General features: G+C 39.8%; 1 protein-coding gene across 4 annotated transcripts in view; it reads left to right on the top strand.

The window, feature by feature from the left end:
* Nucleotides 1-25,085, top strand: part of Sarnp (SAP domain containing ribonucleoprotein) — a 63,077-nt gene that overhangs the window by 9,942 nt on the left and 28,050 nt on the right. For 3 of the 4 annotated variants that reach the window (XM_029542286.1, XM_029542287.1, XM_029542285.1), the window contains 8 exons: nt 2,670-2,769; nt 8,040-8,086; nt 9,077-9,144; nt 15,481-15,532; nt 17,663-17,736; nt 18,189-18,217; nt 20,252-20,277; nt 22,306-22,374. In XM_029542286.1, the coding sequence (XP_029398146.1) occupies nt 2,670-2,769; nt 8,040-8,086; nt 9,077-9,144; nt 15,481-15,532; nt 17,663-17,736; nt 18,189-18,217; nt 20,252-20,277; nt 22,306-22,374 (465 nt within the window). The remainder of the gene's footprint in view (nt 1-2,669; nt 2,770-8,039; nt 8,087-9,076; nt 9,145-15,480; nt 15,533-17,662; nt 17,737-18,188; nt 18,218-20,251; nt 20,278-22,305; nt 22,375-25,085) is intronic. The other variant, XM_021204261.2, reaches the window with a different exon arrangement.

Genomic DNA, 25,085 nt, shown 5'->3' with positions numbered 1-25,085 from the left:
CACACACACACACACACACACATCCCTAAATACATTAGTACAACTTGCTCAGTCTATGATGTTACCTGTATGTATGTTTTTAGGGCTGACCATTTGGTATTGATAATCAGTTTTTGTTTTTGTTTTTGTTTTTTGGATAATTAGTTTTTATGCTCCTCTCTGGGGAAGACTGTTTCTCCCACTCTCAGCATGCCTTAGTTGCCTGTAGATTTTTGTGAGGTGTTCAGGCTCCTGGGCTTGTTCCTCTTCCCTACATTAGAGTGTTTATTGTTGTCTTTATTAGGCAGTCATCTTGAGTGCAGCTCCTGAAATTCCTAAAGAGACACAATCTTAGGGCAAACTTAAAATATCTTTTTAAAATTATGTCTTGTGTTTGGGCATGTGCCTATGGATGCTGATGGTCAAACAGATCCAAGGAGGAAAGTAGAGGTTTCTATATTTCATGTAGCTGGAGTTACAGGCATTCTGGATACTCCTGATGTGGGTGTCTTCTTTAGTTCTGTCAGTTACCCATCACTAGTCCTTCTATAGCTTGTAAGATTGGTAAGTATACATTTTTACTGATTTTAAAAAAGTGTGTCTGGTAGAAATGGAGACAATTGAAGTAAAAGGAAGGCACTCCTGAGAATGAAATGGGTTAGAGAACTGGGATAAATCCAAAAGCCCTGAGTCCCCAGTGTTATGATGCCCTTATAAGTCACTTACATAGGAGTCACCTGCTCTTACATTGTATATCATGTGCTTTTCTCAGGTGTGCTCTGTCCTTTACAAGTAATCCTGATGAGGTAGGATTTCCAGTCTTTTTGCCACCTGGCTTTCATATGTTAATATTTTAAAATGTTTTTATTATCATATACTAATTGTGCATAAAAATGTTTCATATGGCATCTTTTATACATGTACATAGTGAATTTTGATGGTATTTATATACCTCCATCCTCTCTTGCTCCCTTCTAACTCTTATTAATCTTCCTTTTCCCAAGAAATCCACCTTCTTAGGTTTTTTTCTCCTTCTCCTTCTCTTCCTCCTCCTTCTTCTCCACCTCTTCCTCCTCCTCTCCTTCTCCTCCTCCTTCTCTTCCTCCTCCTTCTTCTCCACCTCCTCCTTCCCCTCCTCTTCCTTCTCCTTCTCCTCTTCTTTCTCCTCTTCCCCCTCCTCCTTCCCCTCTTCCTCCTCTTCTTCCTCTTCTTCCTTTTCTTCTTCCTCCTCCTCCTCCTCCTCCTCCCCCCCCCCTTCTTCTTCTGACCCAAGAGTTTCATTAGGGTAGGGTTGTCTATAAGAGCATGAGGGAGACTTTCTCTCTGGAAGCATGGGCACTTACAATTGGTTACACCACTGAAGAAAATATCCCCCTTCCTTCATTGACCATTAACTGTTCAGAAATCCTCAAGGAGGGATGGGGCTCCATGAGCCCCTTGCTCTTGCATAACAAGAAGTTAATATGGTCCAATTTTGTTCAGATCTGGTGCAGGAACTCAAGATGCTGTGTGATTTAAGAATTTTAATAGGGCTAGGGTATATATAGCTCTAGAGAAAAAGAACTTGCTCAGCCTGTTTAAGGTTCTGGATTTGATATACAGCAAAATAAAAGGCTAAACACCAATCTGTGGGAGGGTGTTGCATATCTTTGTTTGGTGAAGTAAATGGAACTGTTCATTGTTGATATTAAGCCAGATAACATATGAACAATGATTAGATTTATAGATGTGTGTGTGTGTGTGTGTTGTAATAACACATTTGGGATAATAGGTGTTTATTAGTTAATTTTCTACCATTATGGCAAAACACCTGAAGCAGGTATACTTTATAAAGAGATTTATTTATTTCCCAAATCTGGAAATGTAAAGTCCCATCAGCATAGTGTTGCCCTTTAAGAGATTACATAATGGTGGCAGCAATTTTGAGGGGAGATTACATGGTAGGAACAAAGGCTGGAGGTTAGTGAGAGCTTAGGACAGAGTCTCATGGAATGAGTCTAGACTGACTGTGTTGGTGTTGAACTCCTGGTTATCTTACCTCTACTACCCAAGTGCTGGGATTGCAGGCTCATACCTGGCCACTGTTACTCTTTCATATAGACCTGATGTTTGGAGAATTAACCTAAATTACTTCCTTTCTCGAATAAGGCCTCCTTTGTTGACCTAAATACTTCCCAGTAAGCTCCACTTGTGTGTGTGTGTGTGTGGGGGGGGGTAGGAATGGGTTATTGTACTGACCTTGAATTTTTTATTCTTCTGCCTCCACCCTCCAGCTGGTAGGATTAATACTGTGTGCTACTGTGTCAAGCTGCTCGACATTTTTAGTAGTCCCAGAGCCATTACACTGAGGAGCAAGCTTTTGATCCAAAAACTGGGCTTGGAGAATCTGTCTTTGGGACACTGGGTTTCTGACTGAAGACTGACTTTTCTCCCTTTCTTATGTTGTTAACAGTATAATCTCTTAGAACTTCCCCCTTAGTTATTAAAAAAATAATTTCACAAATAGATTATTATAGTTTTACTGAAGTGTGATGTTTTTTCAATGTATATTAGAAAGTCCTGTGGTCTTGGTCAGGGTAGGACTTGGAATTTGGGGATTAATCATCATCATTGTTACCTCCATCTTCTCTTTGTGAGAATGAACTCTTTTATTCATAAGTATTAAAAAAATTGTTTGTTTGTTTTCTCAGCTTGCTGAACTAAAGCAAGAATGTCTTGCTCGTGGTTTAGAGACCAAGGGAATAAAACAAGATCTTATAAATAGGCTCCAGGCCTATCTTGAAGAACATGGTGAGTACTTTGTGGAGGGAATGTGATGTGAGTGAAGCATTAATGTGATGTGAATTTCAAACTCTGACACTTGAAAAGATTTCTTCCTTTCTCAGGTAGTTGGTGACATAAGGTCTAAATTAACAACATCAAGAAAGCTTTTAGAGATAGCCAGGGTGGCTCATGCCTTTAATCCTTGCACGTGGGAGACAGAGGCAGAAGGATTGCCTCAAGTTCAAGGCCAGTCTGACTTACAAAGTAATAGACTATCTCAAAACAAAACAAAACAAATACCACCACCAACAACAAAAAATACTGTTGGGCTGAGCCAGATGTGGTGATACATGCCTGTATTCAGTACCCAATAAACCTGAGAATCAGGTGTTTGAAGCCAGCTTCAGCTACAGATTGAGTTCTAGGTTATAGATCTACATAGTGAGATTCTGTCTCAAAAAAACCTAAAGGCTGTGTCTGTGTGTATATACGTGTATGTGCATTAACATTTTTATTTTATACTAAAGAGGTAGGATCTTGTCACATTGCCTACCTGGCTGTGAATGTTTTAAATATCAGGAAGGAGGAGGCTGGAGAGATGTCTCTAGTTTAGAGCATATGCTGCTCTTGCAGAGGACCTGGGTTCAATTCCAAGCACCCACATGGTGCCTCACAACTCTATGTGATTCCATTTTGAGGGGATCTGATGCCCTCTTCTGGTACACATGATGTATATATATATAGCATGCAGGCAAAACACTCATAAATACAAAATAAAATAACGAAATATTTAAAAATTGGCTAGTCCTGTAATCCCAGTTGCTTGGGAGGCTGAGCCCAGAGAATCAAAATTTGAGGCCCAATTAAGCAATTTAGTGAGACCATACCTTTAAAAAATTATGATGCGCTGGGTGTGGTGGCGCACGCCTTTAATCCCAGCACTCGGGAGGCAGAGGTAGGTGGATTTCTGAGTTTGAGGCCAGCCTAGTCTACAAAGTGAGTTCCAGGACAGCCAGAGCTACACAGAGAAACCCTGTCTCGAAAAAGCAAAAAAAAAAAAAAAATTATGATGCTGTCACTAGTTTAAGAGCTTGAAGGCTTTAACTTTAATCTGTAAAAATCTGTAAAAAGTTTCATTAAATATGTTTGGACAGTAACTGTTAACGTAGTTAAGTGTTTATCCTTCACAGTATCAAAGGCAAGTGTCTGGACCCTTAAAACCCTTAAACTAGGTGATCTCTGGTTCCCCTTACACCTCATACCCCCAATTCTACCTTGAGAAAGAAATAGCTCCTCCTTCATGTAAGGTGCATATTATCATCCCAGCTTGTATGTCTCTTTTCTAATTTTTATTTGTTCTCTTTTATCCCCATTCTTCATTTTCCTTCCTTTAAATATTTGTTAGACACCAATTCTTAGGTATTTGATGTATTCATCAAATATCTTTAGGGGCTGGAGAGATAGCTCATTAGACTAGGACACTTGCTATGCAAGCATGCAGACCTGGATTTGAATCCAGTTAAAGCTGGATGGGCTCTTACAAGCCTATGTGTGCTGTAGGTGGTGAAGGTGGGAAGAGTCCTTAGGCTCGCTGCTTAAGACTAGCTCCAGGGTCAGTGTGATACCCATCTCAGGAAAAGGTGGAGAGCGATAGAGCAGGGCATGTACATATGCACCACACACATATTCATGCAAACACATAGAATTAACATACAAAATAGGAAGATACATAGCTTTATACAATATTTTAATTCTTATCATTGGTAATGGGTCCATAGCCTTTTGATTTTATCTCTTACTTATTTGTTTGTTTTAGTATTTTTTATTTTCTCTGTGTAGCCTTGGTTGTTCTGGAACTCAACTTTGTAAACCAGGCTGGCCTTAAACTCAGATTCTCTTGCCTTTGCCATGTGCCACCACCACCTGGCTCTATATTTTTTAGGTTGTATATATGGGGATTTGGGAAGATGGTCTAGTAGATAAAGGCTCTTGTTGCATAGTCATGCGGATCTGAGCTTTGGTTCCCTAATAACCAGGTGGGGTTTAGGTATCCATACTGGCCTGTAATCTCTCAGTCCTGGAGAGTGGCAGTGGGGTGAGGTGATCCTGAGAGAGCACACACACACACACACACACACACACACACACACCCTAAAGCTTGTATCTGTGTCATGAGGTTTTGTGGTTATTTGCTTTATTCATTCCATTTCTAGAGTTGCATTCTGTGATATATAGCTACCACAGTTTGTTAAAGATTTTTATTACATTTATTTCTGCGTGTGTGCGTGCGTGCGTGCATGTGTGTGTGTGTGTGTGTGTGTGTGTGTGTGCGCGCGCGCGTGTGTGTGCATGCATGTACGTGCGCATATGCATGTGCGTGTGCACATGCCATGGTGTACATCTCAAAGTCAGTTGATAACTTTCAGAATCAGTTCTCTCCTCTCCCATGTGGATCCTTATAACCATTTATAACTACTGTAATGCTGTGATCTTATGTTATCAAGCTTGGTAGCAAATGTGTGAACGATCTCATTGAAGCTACCACATTTTATGGTCCATCTCTTAACAGATTCCTATATTGCCTCCAAGCCATTAGGGATTTAATACTATCAGTATGTAATTGTATAAAGTATTATATATTAACATATTGTTAGGATATATAATTCTCTTATAAACTACTTTTCTTCTTTATGTGCCTTTTGAGATTATATAATATATGCCCAGATTAGGATTATAATCATTGTATATTCACAAATGTATAAATACTTAATATGATTTAGCACTGTCAAGTTGTTTCCATAGAGTTGCCCTGTAAATCTGTATTCTTCATTAGGACATCAGGGTTCTTTTCTTTTAAAACAAACAACTTTATTTTTAAAAGATTTTATTTGGGGCTAGAGAGTTGCTTTTGTAGAGGACCCAGGTTCACCATTCTTTCATGGTGGCTTACCACCATTTATAACTACAGTCCTGGGGGATATGACGCCCTCTTCTTGGCCCTTAAGAACACTGCTTACGTGTGCACAGATACATGCAGCCAAAACACCCAAATACATTAAAAATGATTAAAATTTTATTTATTTATTTATTTATTTATTTATTTGCTTATTTTCGAGACAGGGTTTCTCTGTTTAGCCCTGGCTGTCCTGGAACTCACTTTGTAGACCAGGCTGGCCTCAAACTCAGAAATCCGCCTGCCTCTGCCTCCCGAGTGCTGGGATTAAAGGCGTGCGCCACCACACCTGGCTTATTTTATTTTTATTTTATTTGTGTGGGTGTGTGACTCGTGTCTTAGGAGGTTGGAAGAGGGTGTTAGATCTTCTGACTGGAGTTAGAGGTGGATGGCTGTGAGTGATGGTGTGGGTGCTGTGAACCCAGCTCACATCCTCTGCTAGTGCTCCACCCCAGAGCTGCCTCTCCAGCTCATGCAGAACTTTATCTCTATAAACTGTATTTGACATTCTCCTATCAAGCAGCCTAGTGTTGCTCATGTGTTGGTTTTAATATACTATAATTTTCTCCCTGAAGAAAGTTTAAATGTTCTCTCTGTTCCAAGTTCTATCTTCTTTGCCCACAAGTGCTAGAATTACAGGCATGGGATACTATGCCTGATTTTACCTTGTTGTTTTTAGACACAAATATATTTGTCATTGGTCTTTAAAAAATATACAAATACATATACATATACATATATATATGTATACATATATATGGTGTGTGTGTGTATGTGTGTATGTGTATGTGAGTATGTGAGTGTATAAATGTTCTGTCTTTACAGACACCAGAAAAGGGAATCAGATCCCATTACAGATGGTTGTGAGCCATTATGTAGTATCTGGGAATTGATCTCAGGACCTCTGAAAGTGCAGTAAGTGCTCCTAATTGATGAGACACCTCTCTAGCCCCTGTCATTGTTCTTTTAAGTTTTTTTTCCCTTGGTGTTCTTTAGTAGGAGTGCTTAGTTTTGAAAACAATTTTTTCACCTATTTTGTTGTGTGTGTGTGTGTGTATATATTTATGGATGGGTATGCACATGTGTGGGTGCCTGAGGAGGCCAGTAGAAGGTATCAGATTCCTTGGTGCTGGGATTATGTGGAGTGTGAATTGCTTCATTTGGATGCTGGGATCTGAACCCTGGTCCTGAAGAGCAGCAAGCACTCTTAACCCTGAGTCATCTCTCCAGTACCATCTTGGGTTTTTTTTTTTTTAGATTTGTTTATTTATTATATGTAAGTACACTGTAGCTGTGTCTTCAGACACTCCAGAAGAGGGCATCAGATCTTGTTACGGATGGTTGTGAGCCACCATGTGGTTGCTGGGATTTGAACTCTGCACCTTTGGAAGAGCAGTCGGGTGCTCTTACCCCATCTTGGGTTTTTTTGTTTTCTTGTTTTTATTTTTATTTTTGAGATTTATTTATTATACATACAATGTTCTGTCTGCATGTGTGCCTGAAAGCCAGAAGAGGGCCCCAAATCTCATTATATATGGTTATGAGCCACCATGTGGTTGCTGGGAATTGAACTCAGGACTTTTGGAAGAGCAGCCAGTATTCTTAACCTCTGAACCATCTCTTCAGCCCCTATTTGCTTGTTTTTTTAAAATAAATCCTTTCCTACTATTAAATCTCTTGGTGTTTTGCTTGTGAGCCATTAATGGTTGAGCCGTCTTTCTAGCTTTCTACCACTTTCAAAGGTATTTTCTTCATTATTCTGTCACCACTCCCCCCCACACACACAACACACACTCACTTGAATTCAACCGTTGGGTATTGTACTTAGGAGTCACCCACGTTGTCATTTTAGACAGGCTCTGTCACTGGGATCTGGCTGTGCTTGGCTCCCCAGGTCTGAGATTACAAGGGGACACCCCATACTTATGCACGCACCATGCACCTTTTGTTGTTGTTGCTTATTTAAGACAGGGTGCAGGGTGTTGTATAGTCCAAGATCGCCTCTGTAACTGAGAATGGCTTTGAATTTACTGATTGTTTTGCCTCTATCTCCCATGCACCATCATACCCAGTCCTAATTATTTTTTAATTTTATACTGTGACTTAATTACAACCTAATTGCATTTAGTTTTTCATGTCAAGTGGAATTCAGTTTTATGCTAACATTATATAAGAGATCTGGTTTTATTTTCTCTTAAGTGTGGCTTAAAAGAATTTTCTCTAAATATGTATTATAGGAATTGGTTCTGCATTATTGAGTTGTAAAGCAAAGAGGTTGTAATTTTACTCTTACCACTGTGATCAAGTGATCAAGGCTTGACCTGAATATTTTAATGTTCTTTAGCAGAAGAAGAAGCAAATGAAGAAGATGTACTGGGAGATGAAACTGAGGTAAGTTGGGAAAAGTTAGTTACTGGCCTGCTAATGTGTCAGTTGGTGATTCTTAGATGCCTGAGAAGAACAAAAGGCTAGTTCATTTTGGAGTTCTTATGTTGTCTCTTGATGGATATTCCTTTATTTTCTAAATGAATTTAATTCATGATTTTGAGCTAGGGTCATATAGCCTCAGATACAATATGTAGCTGAGGATGATCTGAACTTCTGATCTTTCTATTCCCACCTCCTGAGTGCTGCCGTGTCCAGTTTATCTTTTTTTTAAAATGGGTATTTTTGTTGTTTTTAATGGAAAAAATTGCACGTGTAAATATATGAAATACTGGACTCAAACATGTAGAGTTGAGGACAACTTTTCTGGAGTTAGTTCTCTCTTTCCACCTTGTTTGAGGCACAGGTTTTTAGATTTTATTTATTTATTTATTTTTTTATTGTTACTGATGAGCTGTGTACTCCAGGCTAGCTAACCCTTGCGCTCCAGAAACTTGTTTGGTCTCAGCCATGCATCTTGCAGTGGGAGTGCTGGATTGCAGATCAGCATCACTGAGTCCGTCTGGCTTTTACCTTGGTTCTGAGAATTGAACTTAGGGTCTCATGACTTCAGCCATCTTAGGGCCTTAATGGGTAGTTTTTGAAGATTTTATTTTATTTTGTGTGTGGGTATATCGTGTATATGTGTGCAGTGCCTGTGGAAGCTGGAGGTGTCAGATCTCCTGGAGTTGGAGTCAGAGGCAGTTAGGATCTGCCTGAGATGGGTGCTGGGAATCAGTGTGCACTCTTAAGTACTGAGCCATCTTATGGATATTTGTTTTCCTCTTTCTTTTTGGTTTCTTGAGACAGGGTTTCTCCGTGTAGTTCTGGCTGTCCTGGGACTTGCTTTGTATACCAGACTGGGTTGGCCTCATGAGTGCTGGGATTAAAGCCATCACTGCCTGGCTCTTAGCGGATATTCTTGATTTGTGTTAATCATGTATCATTTGGTTTTAGGAAGAAGAACCAAAGCCCATAGAACTGCCTGTTAAAGAGGAAGAACCTCCTGAAAAGGCTGTTGATATGTAATTACCACTTTTTATTAATCTGTGTGTGTGTGTGTCAGGGGGTACCTCCAGAGTCAGGATTTCTCTGTGTAGCTCTGGCTGTCCTGGAACTTGCTTTATAGACCAGACTGGCTTTAAACTCACAGAGATCCCTTCCCTCTAATTTCCAAGTGGTGGGATTAAAATTGTGCCCTAACATGCCTGATTCCACCTACTTTTTGAGACAAGTCTCTGGCATAGAGTTGACTGAGTAGAATGACTGGCCAGTGAGCCCCAGGGCTTGTCCTGTCTCCACCTTCTTGTGCTGAGGTCTTAGGCACCTGCTCCACACCTGTCTTCACAGTAAGATTTGGGCTTGAACTCAGTTCTCCAGGTTTGTATGACAAGCATTTACCAGTGGGACCCTTAGGGTCCCAGATAGTGCTTTAAAAAGTACTGGTTTAAGATTTCATTACATGTTCCCACTGACCTTTTTATTTCTGATAAGGTCAGGTGTTTTTAGAAAGGTCTGTTTTAAGTATGTTTTCAGTGAAGAAAATAAAATTTCCTCTAAGTTATGTATTAGGTGATTAGAACCAAGTTAACTTAAATATAGGCACAGTTCAGTTCTTATAGCCTACGTTCTTTTGTGAGCCACTATAATAGATTATTCAGTTAGACTCTATGATTCCCTGTGCATTGTAAATTTCTATAAAGTAGTTTAGTACTAGCCTCTGGCTCCAGAGTGCTAGGATTAAAGGCTTGCTCCACCATGCCCGGTCCTGTAAACCCTTACTTGAAGTTATCATAATGGATAGTGTAGACAAAACAATGTTCATAATGACCTAACTTATAATGGTCAGCACAGGCTAGGTGAGATTATAATGGCATGATTGAAATGGGCTTTTGCTACTGGCTAATCAGTCACAGTGTTTCCAGGTATGAAATAGATAAGAAGCCTGTTGCATTTCTGTTTGATCTGTACAAGCAGAAAAATTCTCAAATATAAAGAAAGGCTACACTAGATCATGAAAAAGGCAGTTTGTGTTAGTTAGGGTTTTACTGTGAAATACCATGACCAAAGCAGCCCTTATAAGGACAATATTTAATTGGGGCTGGCTTACAATAGAGCTTCAGTCCATTATCACTAAGGCAGGAGCATGGCAATGTCCAGGCAAGCTTAGTTCAGGATGAGCTGAGAGTTCTACATCTAATCTGAAGGCTGCTAGCAGAATCCTGACTTCCAGGCACCTAGGATGAGGGTCTTAAAACCTACACCCACAGTGGCACACCTATTCCAACAAGGCTACACCTACTAATAGTCCCACTCTCTGGGCCAAATGTATACAAACCATCACACAGTCTCAACCAGTGAATCAATTTTCAGACTTGAGCCAGTTTGCAGACCTGAATCCACGTGAATGAAGGGGTAGTCAGGTTCCCCTGAGGAAGAACCTTGATAAGATACCTAAAAGTTTTGCTGTTAGCCTTTCTTAAGTTCTTTCCCAGAGGGATCTGCGGCCTTTTACAAAGATAACTGTACACTGGGGGAAAGGGAACAATTAGACTTTCCCGGGGACTTTTGGATACTGGTTCTGAATTGATGCTGATTCCGGAAAGACCTAAGAAACGTTTAAACCCCCCCCCCACAAAAAAAAAAGGCCGGGTGTGGTGGCGCGAACACCTTTAATCCCAGCACTTGGGAGTCCCCCCCCCCCAAAAAAAAAAAAAAAAAAAAAAAAAAAAGAAACGTTTAACCCCATTTAAAATAGTGGCTTATGGAGGCCAGGTGATTAATGGAGTTTTGGCTGATGTCTGACTCACAGTAGTTACCCAGTGGTTACTTCCCCAGTTTCAGAATGTATAATTAGGGTAGATATATTTAGAAGTTGGGAGAATTCTCACATTGGTTCCCTAACATGTGGAGTGAGGAATTTTATGATTGGAAAGGCTAGATGGAAGCCTTTAGAGATGCCTCTACCAGGGAAAATAGTGAATCAGAATCAGTATCACATCCCTGGAGGAACTGCAGAAATTAGTGCCACCATCAAGGACTTGAAAGACGCAGGGATAGTGGTTTCCACCACATCTCCCTTTAACTCTCCTATCTGGCCAGTGTAAAAGACAGATGGGTCATGGAGAATGACAGTTGACTATCAAAGACAAAAATCAGGTAGTAACTCCAATTGAAGCTGCTGTACCAGATGTAGTGTTCTTACTTGAGCAAATTAACACATTTTCTGGTTTCTGATAAACAGCTATTGATCTAGTAAATGCCTTTTCCTTAGTACCTGTCCATAAGGACCACNAGAAGCAATTTGCTTTCAGTTTGCAAGGTCAGCAGTACACTATCACAGTTTTGCCTCAAAGATATATTAACTCTCCTGCCCTGTGTCATAGTTTAGTTAGAAGGGATCTTGATCATCTGCTCGTCTAAGTGCACTATATTGACAACTTTATGTTGAATAGGCCAAGTGAGCAGGAGGTAGCAACTTTGAACTCATTGGTAACATATATGTCTATCAGAGGATGGGAAATCCAGCCAAAATTCAAGTACCTTCTACCTCTGAAATTCTTAGGAGTCCAGTGGTATGAGGCATGCAGGAATATTCCTTGTGAAAGATACACAATGTTTAATGGGCCTATTTGGATTCAGGAGACAGTACATTCCTCACCTGGGTGTGTTACTCCAATTAGTATACTAAGTGGAAATGTTGCTAGCTTTGTGTGGGGCCGGGGACCAGGAGAAGGCTCTATGACAGGGCCAGACTGCTGTGCAGACTGCTGTACCCCTTGGACCAGATGATCCAGCAGACCCAGTGGTACTTGAGGTATCAATGGCAAATAGGGATGTTGTTTGGAGCCATTGGCAGGCTCCTATAGGTGAATTACAGGAGTCCTTTGGGATTTTAGAGCAAGGCTCTACCATCATCTGCAGACAACTATTTTCCCTTTGAAAGACAGCTCTTGGCCAGCTATTGGGCCTTAGTGGAAACTGAAGGTTTGACAGTGGGCCACCAAATTACCATATGACCTGAACTGCCCATCATTATCTGGGTGTTACTGGACCCACAAAGTCATAAAGTAGGACACGCTCAGCAGCAATCTATTGTCAAATGGAATTGTACACTATTGGACTGAGCAGGTCCTGAAGGCACAAACAAATTACTTGAAGAACTTTCCTAAATGCCTATGGTTTTCACTCCTGTTAGGGGTTGAGGGAACAGAAACAGTGCCTGTTGTAATGGCTATTCCTGGTTGTCAGCTTGACTATATCTGGAATGAACTACAATCCAGAATTGGAGGGCTCACCTGTGATCCAGATCTTGAGGCTGAAAGATAGTTTCTGACTTGGATCTTGGCGTGGAGATCTTGAGGCATAGTGAAAGCATAGGTCCAGGAAAGGTAGTACACACCTTTAATCCCAGGAGACTAGGGTAAGGAGATCTCTGAGTTCAAGGTCAGTTTGGGATAGAGCAAGTACCAAATCCATACCTTTAATCTGGGCCACACCTGCTGGAGGCCTACATAAGGATATTGGAAGAAGGAAGATCCACTCCTTCAGAAAAGTAGCTTAAACAACTAACCTTGTGGAACTGAACAACTACTGGATTCTTGCATTTGACATCCACAGCAGCCCATTGTTGGCTTAGATGGACAACGGACTGTAAGTCATCACAATAAGTTCCCTCAATATGGAGAGATGTTCCATAAATTCTGTGACTCTAGAGGACTCTAGAATACATCTGGATTGAGGACTTGAAATCTCAAAGCCCTCCTTTCCTCCAACAAGGCACAGCTGATAATGCCACTCCCTTGTGACCAAACATTCAAAGATTCATTAGATTTAGTGAAATAGTTTTAAAGTATTTTGGGGATTTCTGGTACAAGAATAAGGAGCAAATGAATGTAGCGGTAATTGGCTTATTTGGGTTAAAAGTAAAGAGGTTTTTTGAAAATAGGTCATATTAGAATATGTAAATTATAAATCTCTTTTGATAGCTTTAATCCTTTTAATGGATTTTGCAAGAAAGACATTAAAAACTGTCCTGGAATTTAGTATATAGACCAGTCTTGCCTTGAACTCACAGAATTATACCCACAGAATTGGGTATAGTAATTTTGCTTTGCAGAGAAATAGTTATGGTTTTAGACAAAATTATATGGAAAGATTTTGAGTCCTTATATTTAGGGAAATACTTTGTATGTGACTGGGTAGAGAAAACAGTCAATAGAATAGAAATTTCCCATGAATCCTGTGAGAGTGTGATGTGCATTTATTGCTTGGGTTTCATGTGTCTAAGGGAATTGGAATATAATATGAGAAGTTCCCTCAGGTTCTCTTTTTACTCTGAGGTTTACTGTAATGATTGTTTTTCAAGATGTGAACATTGGGGCTGAGGTTGTGATTTAGTTGGTAGAGTACCTAGTATATACTGAGTTCTGGGTTAAGTCCCCAGCTCTCAGTGAAACTAGATGCAGTGTTGTGTGTTTATAATCCCAGCACTAGAGAGGTGGAAGCAGAAGGATCAGAAGTTGGTATCAATTCTCAGCCGAGTATTTGAGATACTGTCTCAAAAACAACAAAAAATAAACCAAATGAAAATGTGGAAGTCATTATCCTGACGTTGATGGAGAAGACTGGCTTTGGCTTTCCCTGCCCCGCAAGGATTGGAATTTAAAACGTGTGTGCCACCAAACCTAGCTTTTGCCCTTGTCTTAGGAGAAAAGAAGTAAAAGTTTATGTTTTACTTGAAGTCCAATTTCATTAAAAACAGTTTTACTGGGCCTGGTGGATCAGGCCTGTTTTGTTTTGTCTCACGCCAAGGTTTGTAAGACAGCTCTGGCTGCTCTGGGGCTTGCTCTGTAGACTAAGCTGACCTTGCCTCTGTCTCCCGAGTGCTTTGTTTGCCTTTTGAGGCAGGGTCTCTGTAGCCCCGGCTGTCCTGGAGTTTAGTGTATGGACCAGTTCTTGCCTTGAACTCACAGATAACCTCTTGTCTCCGTCTCTCAGATACAGGATTTAGATGTGAGTGCTACCATGTCTGGTTGTACCTATGCTTTTAATCCCAACATGTAGGAAGCGGAGGCAGGTAGAGTTCAAGGCCATCTGTTCTATATAGGAATTTACAGACCAGCCAGAGTTATAAGGTGACACCCAGCATTAAAAAGATAGGGGATTATGTAGTAGTGCATACCTGTAATCTCAGCATTAGAGACGTGGAGGCAAGAGAGTTAGGAGTTTGAAGATGGCTTTGGCTGAATGAGAGGGGCCATGTTTCAGACAACAGCAATTAAAAAAAGTGGAGGGTTAGCAAACAGCCTGAATATTCCAGGGCTGATTTGAATCCCTTGTATATCCAAAAGGAAATCTCTTTACATCATCTTAGGCCTAAAGTTGTGTGTAAATATACTTCTCTATCTTGTTTTAAGTTTTTTTCTCCCAAGCCAAGACAAATATTGTAGGACTTCCTTATGGTCAGCAGGGGGCATTCTTTGCTTGCCTGTTAGTCTAAGGACTTCCAACAAAAAGATGGAGGAGAATCAGGTTGTGTTCCAGAATTGCTTCCTCTGAAAATGTCATTAAACCATTACTACCTTTCAGGGCATCAAATGGGAAAAGTGTTTGGGATATTGGAACAAAAGCTGCCCATGTCTCTAAATAAGGGACCTTAATGAGACTGGTTATGACCCGCAGTTTTATGGGAGTTGTTTGTTGGAGAGTTAATGCCCTTCCATTTATCCTGGGGACTTCCGAACTTTGTCTCCTGCCCCTGCGGTCCCCCTCTTTTGTTTTCTCTTAAGCCTTTTGACCAGTAACTTACCATGTTTTCCTAATTCAGCCCCCACCTCCTTAGCCTTTCTTCTTCCCACCCACTTCCTGTGGCATTTTTATTTGTTCTGCTTTGACGGTTTCAGCTAGAGCTACAATCCCACGGGAGCAATAGGGACTTACAAAAGAAGGAAATCAGGGCTGGTTCAACACTAGTTAAATATTGTGATGAAAATTGAGAGCTTCTATGTAATTGAAGGTTAGAGATAGAGTTCTTAGTTCAGAAGTAACTATGAAGTATCTAAAAGCGAATGAAATGATTTATGTGTGTGTCCCTTCAGCCCGGTATTTTTAGCCTGACTTCTTTGCTGATTATGGTCTCGAACTTTAGTTAAAATAACTTAGTTTAGTTTTATTTTAATTTTTCTTCTCAGTTGATGACAGTTCAAGGAGCCAGAGTTGTTATGGACTTCATGTTTCTTTGGATTAAGGGGTGGTAGACACAGATGGGGCAGAGGACATAACTCAGGTGATTCTTGTACATTTCTAATGCTTTGGGTTAAGATAGCAGTTTTCTGACTTTTAAAAATCTGTCTTCTTAGGGCATCGGAAAAGAAGGTGGTAAAGATTACATCTGGAATCCCTCAGACTGAGGTAAGTATTCTTTTTTTAATTTTCACTGGGGTGTGGGTACGGATGTGAACGCATAAATGCCATGGTATACGTGTGGATAGAGAACTGCCTTCTACTTTGTTGAGGTAGAGGTCTCTCCTTTAAAACATTTTTAAAAATTAACATTTTATTTATCTATGGGGTAGCGGTGTTTGTGTGCGAGTGCGCTTGTGTAGGTCAGAGGACAACTTGGGGGAATTGGTTTCTCTTCTAGCGTGTGGGTTGTAGAGATAAAACTTAGGTTTTCTGAAGAACATTACTCAGTGATCTATCTTGCTGAACTTAGTCAGGACTCTTATTTCTAGTGCTGTGATGTGTACTCCAGGCTAGCTGGCCCATGAGCTTCCAGCAGATAACACCTCCCATCTTGCCACAGGAATGCTTGGTTTATAGATGTGTACTAGCACATTCTGCCTTTACATGGGCTCATGTTATCAGACTTGCACAGCCTGCACTTTCGACCACTGAGTCCTCATTTTTATATTTATTTTTTGTTCCTTAGAATAGCAATTTACTGTGTAGCTCAGGTTGGCCTCAAACAAAACCTTTGTACTTCAGCATCTCGGGTGTTAGGATTCTAGGTATGTGCCACTATGCCTGGCTGTTTCTGTTTTTAACCTTTTCTTCTCTCTTCATCATTATTTAAAATTTTCATTTAGGGCTGTTAAGTTGGCACTGTGGGTAAAGATCTCTGTGGCTAAAGCCTGGGTTTGATCCATGTACATAGTTTATTCATAGACAAATTTATTAAGGGAATTAGGGGAATATTGACAATTGACGTTTCTTTCTCCACCAACTCAGGAAAATATTTGGACTGGCATAGTGAGTTGTCTTTTTGTTTTGTTTTGTTTTGTTTTTTGTTTTTTCGAGACAGGGTTTCTCTGTGTAGCCCTGGCTGTCCTGGAACTCACTCTGTAGACCAGACTGGCCTCAAACTCAGAAATCCACCTGCCTCTGCCTCCCAAGTGCTGGGATTAAAGGCGTGCATCACCACCGCCCGGCATCAGTTGTTATCTTTAAGCTGTCATCGATTACATATGCCACTTTAGCCTTAATAGTAACTTAATTAAGTTTATAGGTATAGGATTAGAGTTTGAGAGGATTGTGTGTACTTTGGAAAAGTAGCAATGGTAGATACTCCTTTAAGCTGTTAGCTGGTGAGAGTGAAATTTCTTTGGATTCTATCTCAAGATGTTTGAAATCAGGTTTCATTTGAGATCTTGTGCTCAGTTTTGTACTTTCAAAGTAGAGGAGTTGTTGTTGTTGTTGTTGTTGTTGTTGTTTTGATACAGGGTTTCCCTGTGTAGCCCTGGCTGTTCTGGAACTCACTGTGTAGACCAGGCTGGCCTCAAACTCAGAGATCCACCAGCCTCTGCCTTTTGAATGCTGGGAGTGTACCTCCGTGCCTGGCTCATAGTTGAGATTTATTCACTTCTTTTAGAATTCAGGCAGGAAGTGTTTTGTTGTTGTTGTTGTTGTTGGTGGTGGTGGTGGTGTTTTTAACTATTAGATTATCTGTACTGGAACCAGTATGCTCCTTTGATATACCACCACCACATACCCCCCCCCCTGTATATTTTTCAAACAAGATAGAACTTTTGGGGTTTGTAGAATATGGATTTTATTCTTTTTGTTTTTGAGAATGTGGAGAGAGAGAGAGAGAGAGAGAGAGAGAGAGAGAGAGAGAGAGAGAGAGAGAGCGAGAGAGCGCGCGAGAGCGCGAGAGATTGAGAGATTGAGATTGCTTTCTTTCTGGAAACAATTGTTGTGTTAAGCCTTAGAATGGATGCTACCTGATATGATCTAAGGTTGTCAGTGTTTCCGTTAGATCTTAAGAAATTACCCTTGGGGCTGGTGAGATGGCTCAGCGGGTAAGAGCACCCCACTGCTCTTCCGAAGGTCCTGAGTTCAAATCCCAGCAACCACATGGTGACTCACAACCATCTGTAACGATCTGACTCCCTCTTCTGGGAGACAGCTACAGTGTACTTACATATAATAAACAAATAAACAAACAAATAAATCTTAAAAAAAAAAAGAAATTACCCTTACCAACTTTTTATTTTTTAGCAAGAAATTACAGTTTTAATATTTTCATTTATTATCACTTAGAGAATGCAGAAGAGGGCTGAACGATTCAATGTACCTGTAAGCCTGGAGAGTAAGAAGGCTGCCCGGGCGGCGAGGTGAGTGCTTCTACCTGTTTGGATACAAGATAGAAGTGTTATAATGGTGTAGGGGGTCAGATCTTTGTTTCTTGTTATAATTGTTGGGTTTCAATAGAAGTGTTTTCATTGAACTTAATAAATACAGTTTGGGTCATACTCAGGACCTTTCTGCTGATTTGGATGTTGTAGCTATACACTTGGTTTTGCCATCTTTGGTCAGGGTTTTTATGATAGGTAGAAGTCAGGAACTGACAGCTGCTCCTGAGTCTTCAAGATTGCTTTTAGTGGACTCTTGGACTGTTGGTGAGAAGGAGAGTAAACTGAACCTCTTTCATGGGGTTGTTAGAATTAGCTAATGATTGCAAAGTTTGAGATCACAAGAAAGAAGTGTCATGCACCCTTGACACGGACACAGACAGCTAAGGGTGTGAACAGCTTCCTAAAATTTCGCTTGTTTTTTCTTCTTACAGGTTTGGAATTTCTTCAGCTCCAACAAAAGGTGAGATACAGAGGTTCTGAGAACATTTACTTTGTTTTTTTTCTGACTATAGATTTCATTCCTTCAAATTAAGGTAACTTTGTTGGCTCTAGAAGCCCTTAAGAGGCTATGCATTTGTACCCTTCAGACCTCATGAATAATCAAGAGAATGTCCTGAAGTTATGAGAGAGGAGATCTCACCATTGGTTTTTCTTTTTTAGGACTTCTGAGAAATTTTTAGTACCTTGTTCATTTATTTTTGTGTCTTATTAGCATAAAATTATTGTGTACTTTTTTAGTGCTCTGAGCTAACATAGTATTAAAGTGAAGGAGACTATATTTAACTTCACAATTTTGTTTTTAAGAATTTACCAAAAAGTAACCTCTGATATACTTAAAGACTTAGCCATGAAGCTTGTGTTAGCATCATATATATTGATCAGTAAATTGGAAAAAAACATGTATCCAATACAGTATTATCTGGTTAAGTGTAAACTGTAGTATATTAGACTATGTAGAATGTTAAAAATGATATGTTAGGGGCTGTGGAGATGACTCAGTGAGTAAAGTGCTTGAAGAGAGTTTGATCCCCAGAGCTCACATTTTTTAAAAAAAAAAAAAGCAGGCTATGTAATGGTGGTGGTACACACCTTTAATCCCAGCACTTGGGAGGCAGAGGCAGGCTCAAGGCCAGCCTGGTCTACAGAGTGAGTTCCAGGACAGCCAGGGCTACACAGAAATCCTGTCTTGAGAAAGAGAAAAAAGGGGGAGGGGGCTAGTGGCTGGATCTGGATCTAGCATGCAAGAGAAATGGACCAAGGATTTGGGGTTCAAGGTCATCCTCCAATGCATACATGCTGTATTAGTTACTTTTTTGTTGACCTGATGATGACATGATGGAAGGCAACTGGAGGCAGAGAAAATTTATTTTGGCTTATGGTTCCAGAGGGTTAAGAGTTCATGGTGGTGGAGCAGAGGCAAGGCACCAGGCACCAGGCATGGTGGCAGGAACAGGGAGCTATGAGCTCACATCTTGAAACATAGGCATGGAGCTCAGAGAGTGAACTGGAAGTAGGCTGGGCTTTCTTTTTCTCCAAGCCCACCCTCAGTGATACTTCTGTATCAAGGAAACATTTCTGAACCTCCTAAAACACCAACAGCAACTTGAGCATGCCCAAGATTATGGGGGCCATTTTTCATTCAAGCTGATGTTTGTCTCCATTTATGAATTTAGCTTCACACAAATGGAAGCATGTGTGTGATCTGTTATCTTTTGTAATCAACTTTTCACTTACTGTAAAATTTTGCCTTGAACCACAGGGTGACCTCAGACTTGCTGTGCAACTTTTTTTGGCTGGTTCCTCAGATTTACAATCTTCCCAAATGCTAAAATTACAGGTCTGCACCTCTAGGCCTGCTCTGTGGTCACATCTGTTTGTGTATTAGTGCTATGTCACTGAACATTATCCTTAGCCTAGCATTGTTTCCAGCATTGATAATAAAGAAAGTCTCATTCATCTTATTGCTTATAATATATATCCTACTTTATAAGCATGTCACATTTTATTTATTTAGTTATCAGTTGGTACTTGTTCATGATGAGGTAAAAAGGAAGTTGGTGATTGTTTGTTGCATTTTATCTGATACAATTAATGATGCTGTGAATAGTTGTTTTTAAGTTTCTGTATAGATGTGTTTTTTTGAACCAGTGTCTAGAAGATAACCTATGTGGAGTTGATTCTCCTCTTCTACCTTTACTTGGGCTCTGGGGATTGAACTGCCAGGCTTGTGGGGCAAGCACCTTTACCTGGTGAGCCTTCTCACCAGTGTCTAATTGCTAATAACCACAAAAGAATCTGTGGAAGTAACTTATAAATTCTGTTTGTAGGTATTGCTCTTTTTTTGAATCAATTAATTTAATTTTTGAGACTGTCTCATGTATGTCTAAAGGGTTTTTATCCTGTGTATTATGTTTATGGTTTTAATTTGATTTGAAGATTTAATTTTATCAAGTTTTAAAAATATTAAGTCACTTAAAATTTTTTATTTCCTTAGGTTTATCATCTGACACCAAGCCTATGGTATGAAATCTTTTTTAATCTTTTAAAAAGCCAAGATTTTTTTAAAAAAAAAGTTTTTAACCTTTATTTTATATGAATGTATACTCTGCCTGCATGTGTGTCTGTACTCCATGTGCAAGTTGGGTTGAGTTCTGAGTTACAGACAGTTGTGAGCTGCTGTGTGGGTGCTGGGAATTGGACCCAGGTCTTCTGGAAGAGCAACTTGTGCTCTTAACCCCTGTGCCACCTCCCCAGCCCCACAAAGCTAGCTTAATTCTGTCCAGTTTTGAAGATTGAGTCTTTGTCAGATTAGAGGGGACTCTGAGGTCATGAGTTGGTAACTTTTCAGTATGTCCTGACTTTTAAGTGTTTGAAGTGGGGAAATTCGAAAACTTGCCACATACTCCAATTATTATAGATAACATTCTTTCTTATCAGTCATTACTTTAAAGGATAAGTAGAATTTTGTTAACTAAAGGCTAACCCTTTTGTTTTATGACCCTGAAGTTTTAGGCCTTGTCTAGTAGCTTTTAGTCTAATTCTTTAAAAAAAACAACAAAAAACAAAACAAAACAAAAAAAACCTTTTGTTTTGTTTCTTCAAAATAGGGTTTCTCTGTGTAGCCCTGGCTATTCTGGAACTTGCTCTGTAGACCAGGCTTCCCTCCAACTCGAAGATCATCTGCCTGCCTCTCTGCCTCTCTACCTTTCTGCCTCTGCCTCTGCCTCTGCCCCTGCCTCGAGTACTGGGACTAAAGGTGTGTGCCCACCACTGCCCAGCTTCTAATTCTTAATGACTACAGAGAATCTGTAGAAGCAACTTAGTAAGTTCTATTTGTAGATGTTGTTCTTTTTTAAAATCTATAAGTTAATTTAATTTTTGAAGCAGTATCTTATGATTCCTGGGCCAGCCTGGATCTTGCTTTTAGCTGAGGATGGCCTTGAACTTCTGATTCTCTTGCTTCTACCTACAGAATTCTGGGATTGCAAGCATGCACCACTCTGCCTGATTCATGTGGTACTAGGGATCAAGCTCAGGTTATTCAGGCACTTTACCAACATGTCCAGCCTATTGCCTCTTAATATTGCCTATAAATTTAAGAGAAGTCAGGTATGGTGGTACATTCCTGTAACCCTAGCACTTGGGAGGCAGAGGCAGGTAGATCTCTGCAGTTTGAGGTCAGCCTGGTGTACATAGTGAATTCTAAGCAAGCCAAGGCTACATGGTCAGATCTCAGAAAAATCCCAAACCAAAACTATATTATACACATATATTTGAGAGTGAAGAATTAAAGAGTAGTGTTTTCTAGGCCATTGTGACTAGACAGTGGGTTTTCAAAATAGTGTTGTGATAAAATATATTCAACTCTGACTGAACTCCTGCCACAGTCAGTATTGTAACTGAAATTGAAATATTTTATTGTTTTTTAATATGTTCTAAATGATTGTACCAAGGCTTCTAAGAAAAGAGGAAAGAGAATTGAGTTGAGTAGTATCATTTGTCTTATAAATTTCAGAAGTTTACCTTTGCTTAAAGATATATCACTTAGCAGAGTTTGGTGTGACATGTTTGTAATCCGAGCATTCAGAATTCTGAGGCGGGAGGACTATTGCAAGTTTGAGGTTATATAGTGATTTAAAGGCTGTCTTGGGCTTCATAGAAGAAGAACCTGTCTCAGAAAACTAAAACTAGTCCATGTTTAGAGATTGTATAGTGGGAATTAATGAATTTGGACTGTGAGTGGTGGACTTGTTTGTTGTGGTGAAGATTTTTATACATGGTGTTTTTCAAGCAGTGTTTAGCCTACTTTGATCTTGAGCTCTTTTAGGCTCTTGCCGCCTTTGATGAGTAAGGGTTAGAGAGCTGAATCCTCTGTCGTCTATTTCAGAAAAGGCTTTTTAGTTATCACTGGGATGGATTTATGTCACTTAGTTCCTGAATTTGGCACATGGTGTGTTTGATTCCAGGTAGACTCATTTGAACTCAATTTTGAACCATAGTGTCTGTCTTCTCTTTCTTTATTTTTTAATATATCTCTTATTTTTCTAGGTTAACCTGGATAAACTAAAGGAAAGAGCACAGAGATTTGGTTTGAATGTCTCTTCCATCTCTAGAAAGGTAATGTATGTTAGCTGTAATTTCTTTTTTAGAATATTAGAACATGGGAATTTGGAAATGACTTTTGGGAAGTCATTTTGTGAAGCTGGCTTTTTAGCACTTCATTTTTTATGTCATTTGAATATCACTGCCCCACTATTGATTACATCAGATGAACAACAAAATAATTTTGTTCATTAGATTGTTTTTGTATCTTTTTTTTTTTTTTTTTTTTTTTTTTGGTTTTTTGAGAAAGGGTTTCTCTGTATAGCCCTGGCTGTCCTGGAACTCACTCTGTAGACCAGGCTGGCCTCAAACTCAGAGATCCACCTGCCTCTGCCTCCCAAGTGCTGGGATTAAAGGCATGCACCACCACTGCCCGGCTGTTTTCATATCTTTTACCCGGACTACTAAAACAGCCTATTTCTTGTTGACACATTGTTGAATATAGTTTAATCCCAGTGCTTGGGATGATATGGCCTACAGTAATAATGTTAAAGCATGCTTTAACTATTCTGGTACAGACGTAATGGGAATAAAAGAGGAAACATGGACCTAGAACAAAATTTGGAGTTCATATAGAAATGTTTATGACCACCCACCCCCCGCCCCACCCTCCCACCCCACCCCTCTGTCCCTTTTTAAGATCACAGTCTGCTTATCTCTTAATACTATAGATGTACAGCTTGGATACATTAACAATCTGAGGAAACTATGTTTTTAATTTTTGGCTGACTGTTTCACGAGTGCACATAATATTTCAGCTGTATAACTGTGTTATACACATTAGGCATTACATAGAAACTTAAAGAGCTCCTTCTTCCCTCTCTTACTCTCCCATCTGTAGGTCATCTTCCCTCTTTCTCTTTGCTGAGTGAGAGTCATGTCTATGCATGCCTCTACCTCAGTTCTCAGTGAATAGGATACTATTGGTTTAGGATAAGGGAGTTGACAACAGAGAGAGGCACTGGCATTTAGACAATATTTATACAAAAGGTTTTTCATTTAAGCCCCATGGTCACTATAGGCTAACAAACATCACTTCTTCAACAAAATAAACCCACATAAATACAGTCTGGCTAAGTTATATTTCACTGTTCACCACCTTGTTTTTCAGTTTGACTACTCATTTTCTTCTCTGTCAGTTTTCCTTGTCTCCAAAAGACATGTTTGTGTAAGTCCTATTGGGGGATAGGACTTGGTGATGATACAGAAGCCACAATTGGATAGAGGGAGTGAAGACAGTTCAGGTGATTGTTTATGGTCAAAGGACATGGATTTTGATAAAAACCAAGTCTGAAAAAGCAAGACAACCAAGTCATGATGATACACTGTCTCAAAATTAGAGAGGCAATGTAGAATCCTGTATCTTTTTTTTTTAAGGTTAAAAAATATAAAACAAGGGCTGGTGAGGTGGCTCAGTAGGTAAGAGCACCCGACTGCTCTTCCTAAGGTCCAGAGTTCAAATCCCAGCAACCACATGGTGGCTCACAACCATCTGTAACAAGATCTGACGCCCTCTTCCTGAGTGTCTGAAGACAGCTACAGTGTACTTACATATAATAAATAAATAAATAAATAAAAATATATATATATAAAACAAAAACCTACTCCTTGTACTGGCCCAGTAGAACAAACTTTGAGGGACGACAAGGAGCTGATGAGAGAGACAGTAGAGGGAACATTCCCTGACCTCTGTTTATCCAGCCATCTGGTCCTTCTGTCCCTGCTGGGGTGGGGAACTAAACTGAACTGAACTGAACTTGCCCTTTATCTGTAACAGATAAATCTTTGATTCCCTCTCTTATTTCCCTTCCCCAACCTTTCCTACTTCCTATGTACTTACAGTGATGTCATTATATGTACCATTCAATTGTAATTGAACCACTTGGGTATAAGAATTTGGAAGAAAGGGGCAGAATGGATTTTTTTTTTTCTCTTAAAAAGATAATCTTAATTTGATCTAAATAGTAATGGTTTTTCTTTGCTTTAGTTGGCATGCTTTCCCACTTTGCCCTAAGATTAGACATACTTTTTTTTTTTTTAAATTTGATTTTTTTGAGACAAGGTTTTCTGTTTATTCTTGGTTATCCAAAAACTTGCTCTGTAGGCCAGCCTGGCCTTGGACTCATCCCCCCTTCTCTGCCTCCCAAGTGCTGGAATTAAAGGGGTTCACCACCACTCCTGGCTGATAGACACACTTAATTTAGCCATGTTTTAGGGGGATATTGTTTAGGGATATGACTGTAGCTTAGTTGGTAGAATGCTGAGATCGCTCAGTTGCATTCCCACCACTTTGTAAACTGGGTGTAGTAGGGTATTCCAATAATAACTCTAATAACTCCTAGGAGGTAGAAGTGGAGGATCTAAGGTTCAAGGTCATCTTTAGCCACATTGTGAGACCAGTTTGGACTACTTGAGACCCAGTCTCAGGGTTTGGTTTTAAAATTTGGAGAAGCAAAGTAAAAATTTAGATGCTGTATCAATAATATCAATAATTATGGCTGGTACATTGCTCTGATTATTAAAAATTTTGTGTTTGGGAAATTTCTTTTATTAAAAAATTCAATATATGAATATACTGTTGCTCTCTTCAGACACATCAGAAGAGAACATCAGATCCCATTACAGATAGTTGTGAGCCACTATGTGGTTGCTGGGAATTGAACTCAGGACCTCTAGAAGAACAGCCATCTTAACCTCTGAGCCATCTCTCCAGCCCTGAGAAATTT

The sequence above is a fragment of the Mus pahari genome, chromosome 9 (assembly GCF_900095145.1).
Source record: "Mus pahari chromosome 9, PAHARI_EIJ_v1.1, whole genome shotgun sequence".
Lineage (NCBI taxonomy): Eukaryota > Metazoa > Chordata > Mammalia > Rodentia > Muridae > Mus > Mus pahari.
The sequence above is the reverse complement of the archived record's forward strand: the minus strand, read 5'-3'. Positions and strand labels throughout refer to the sequence as shown.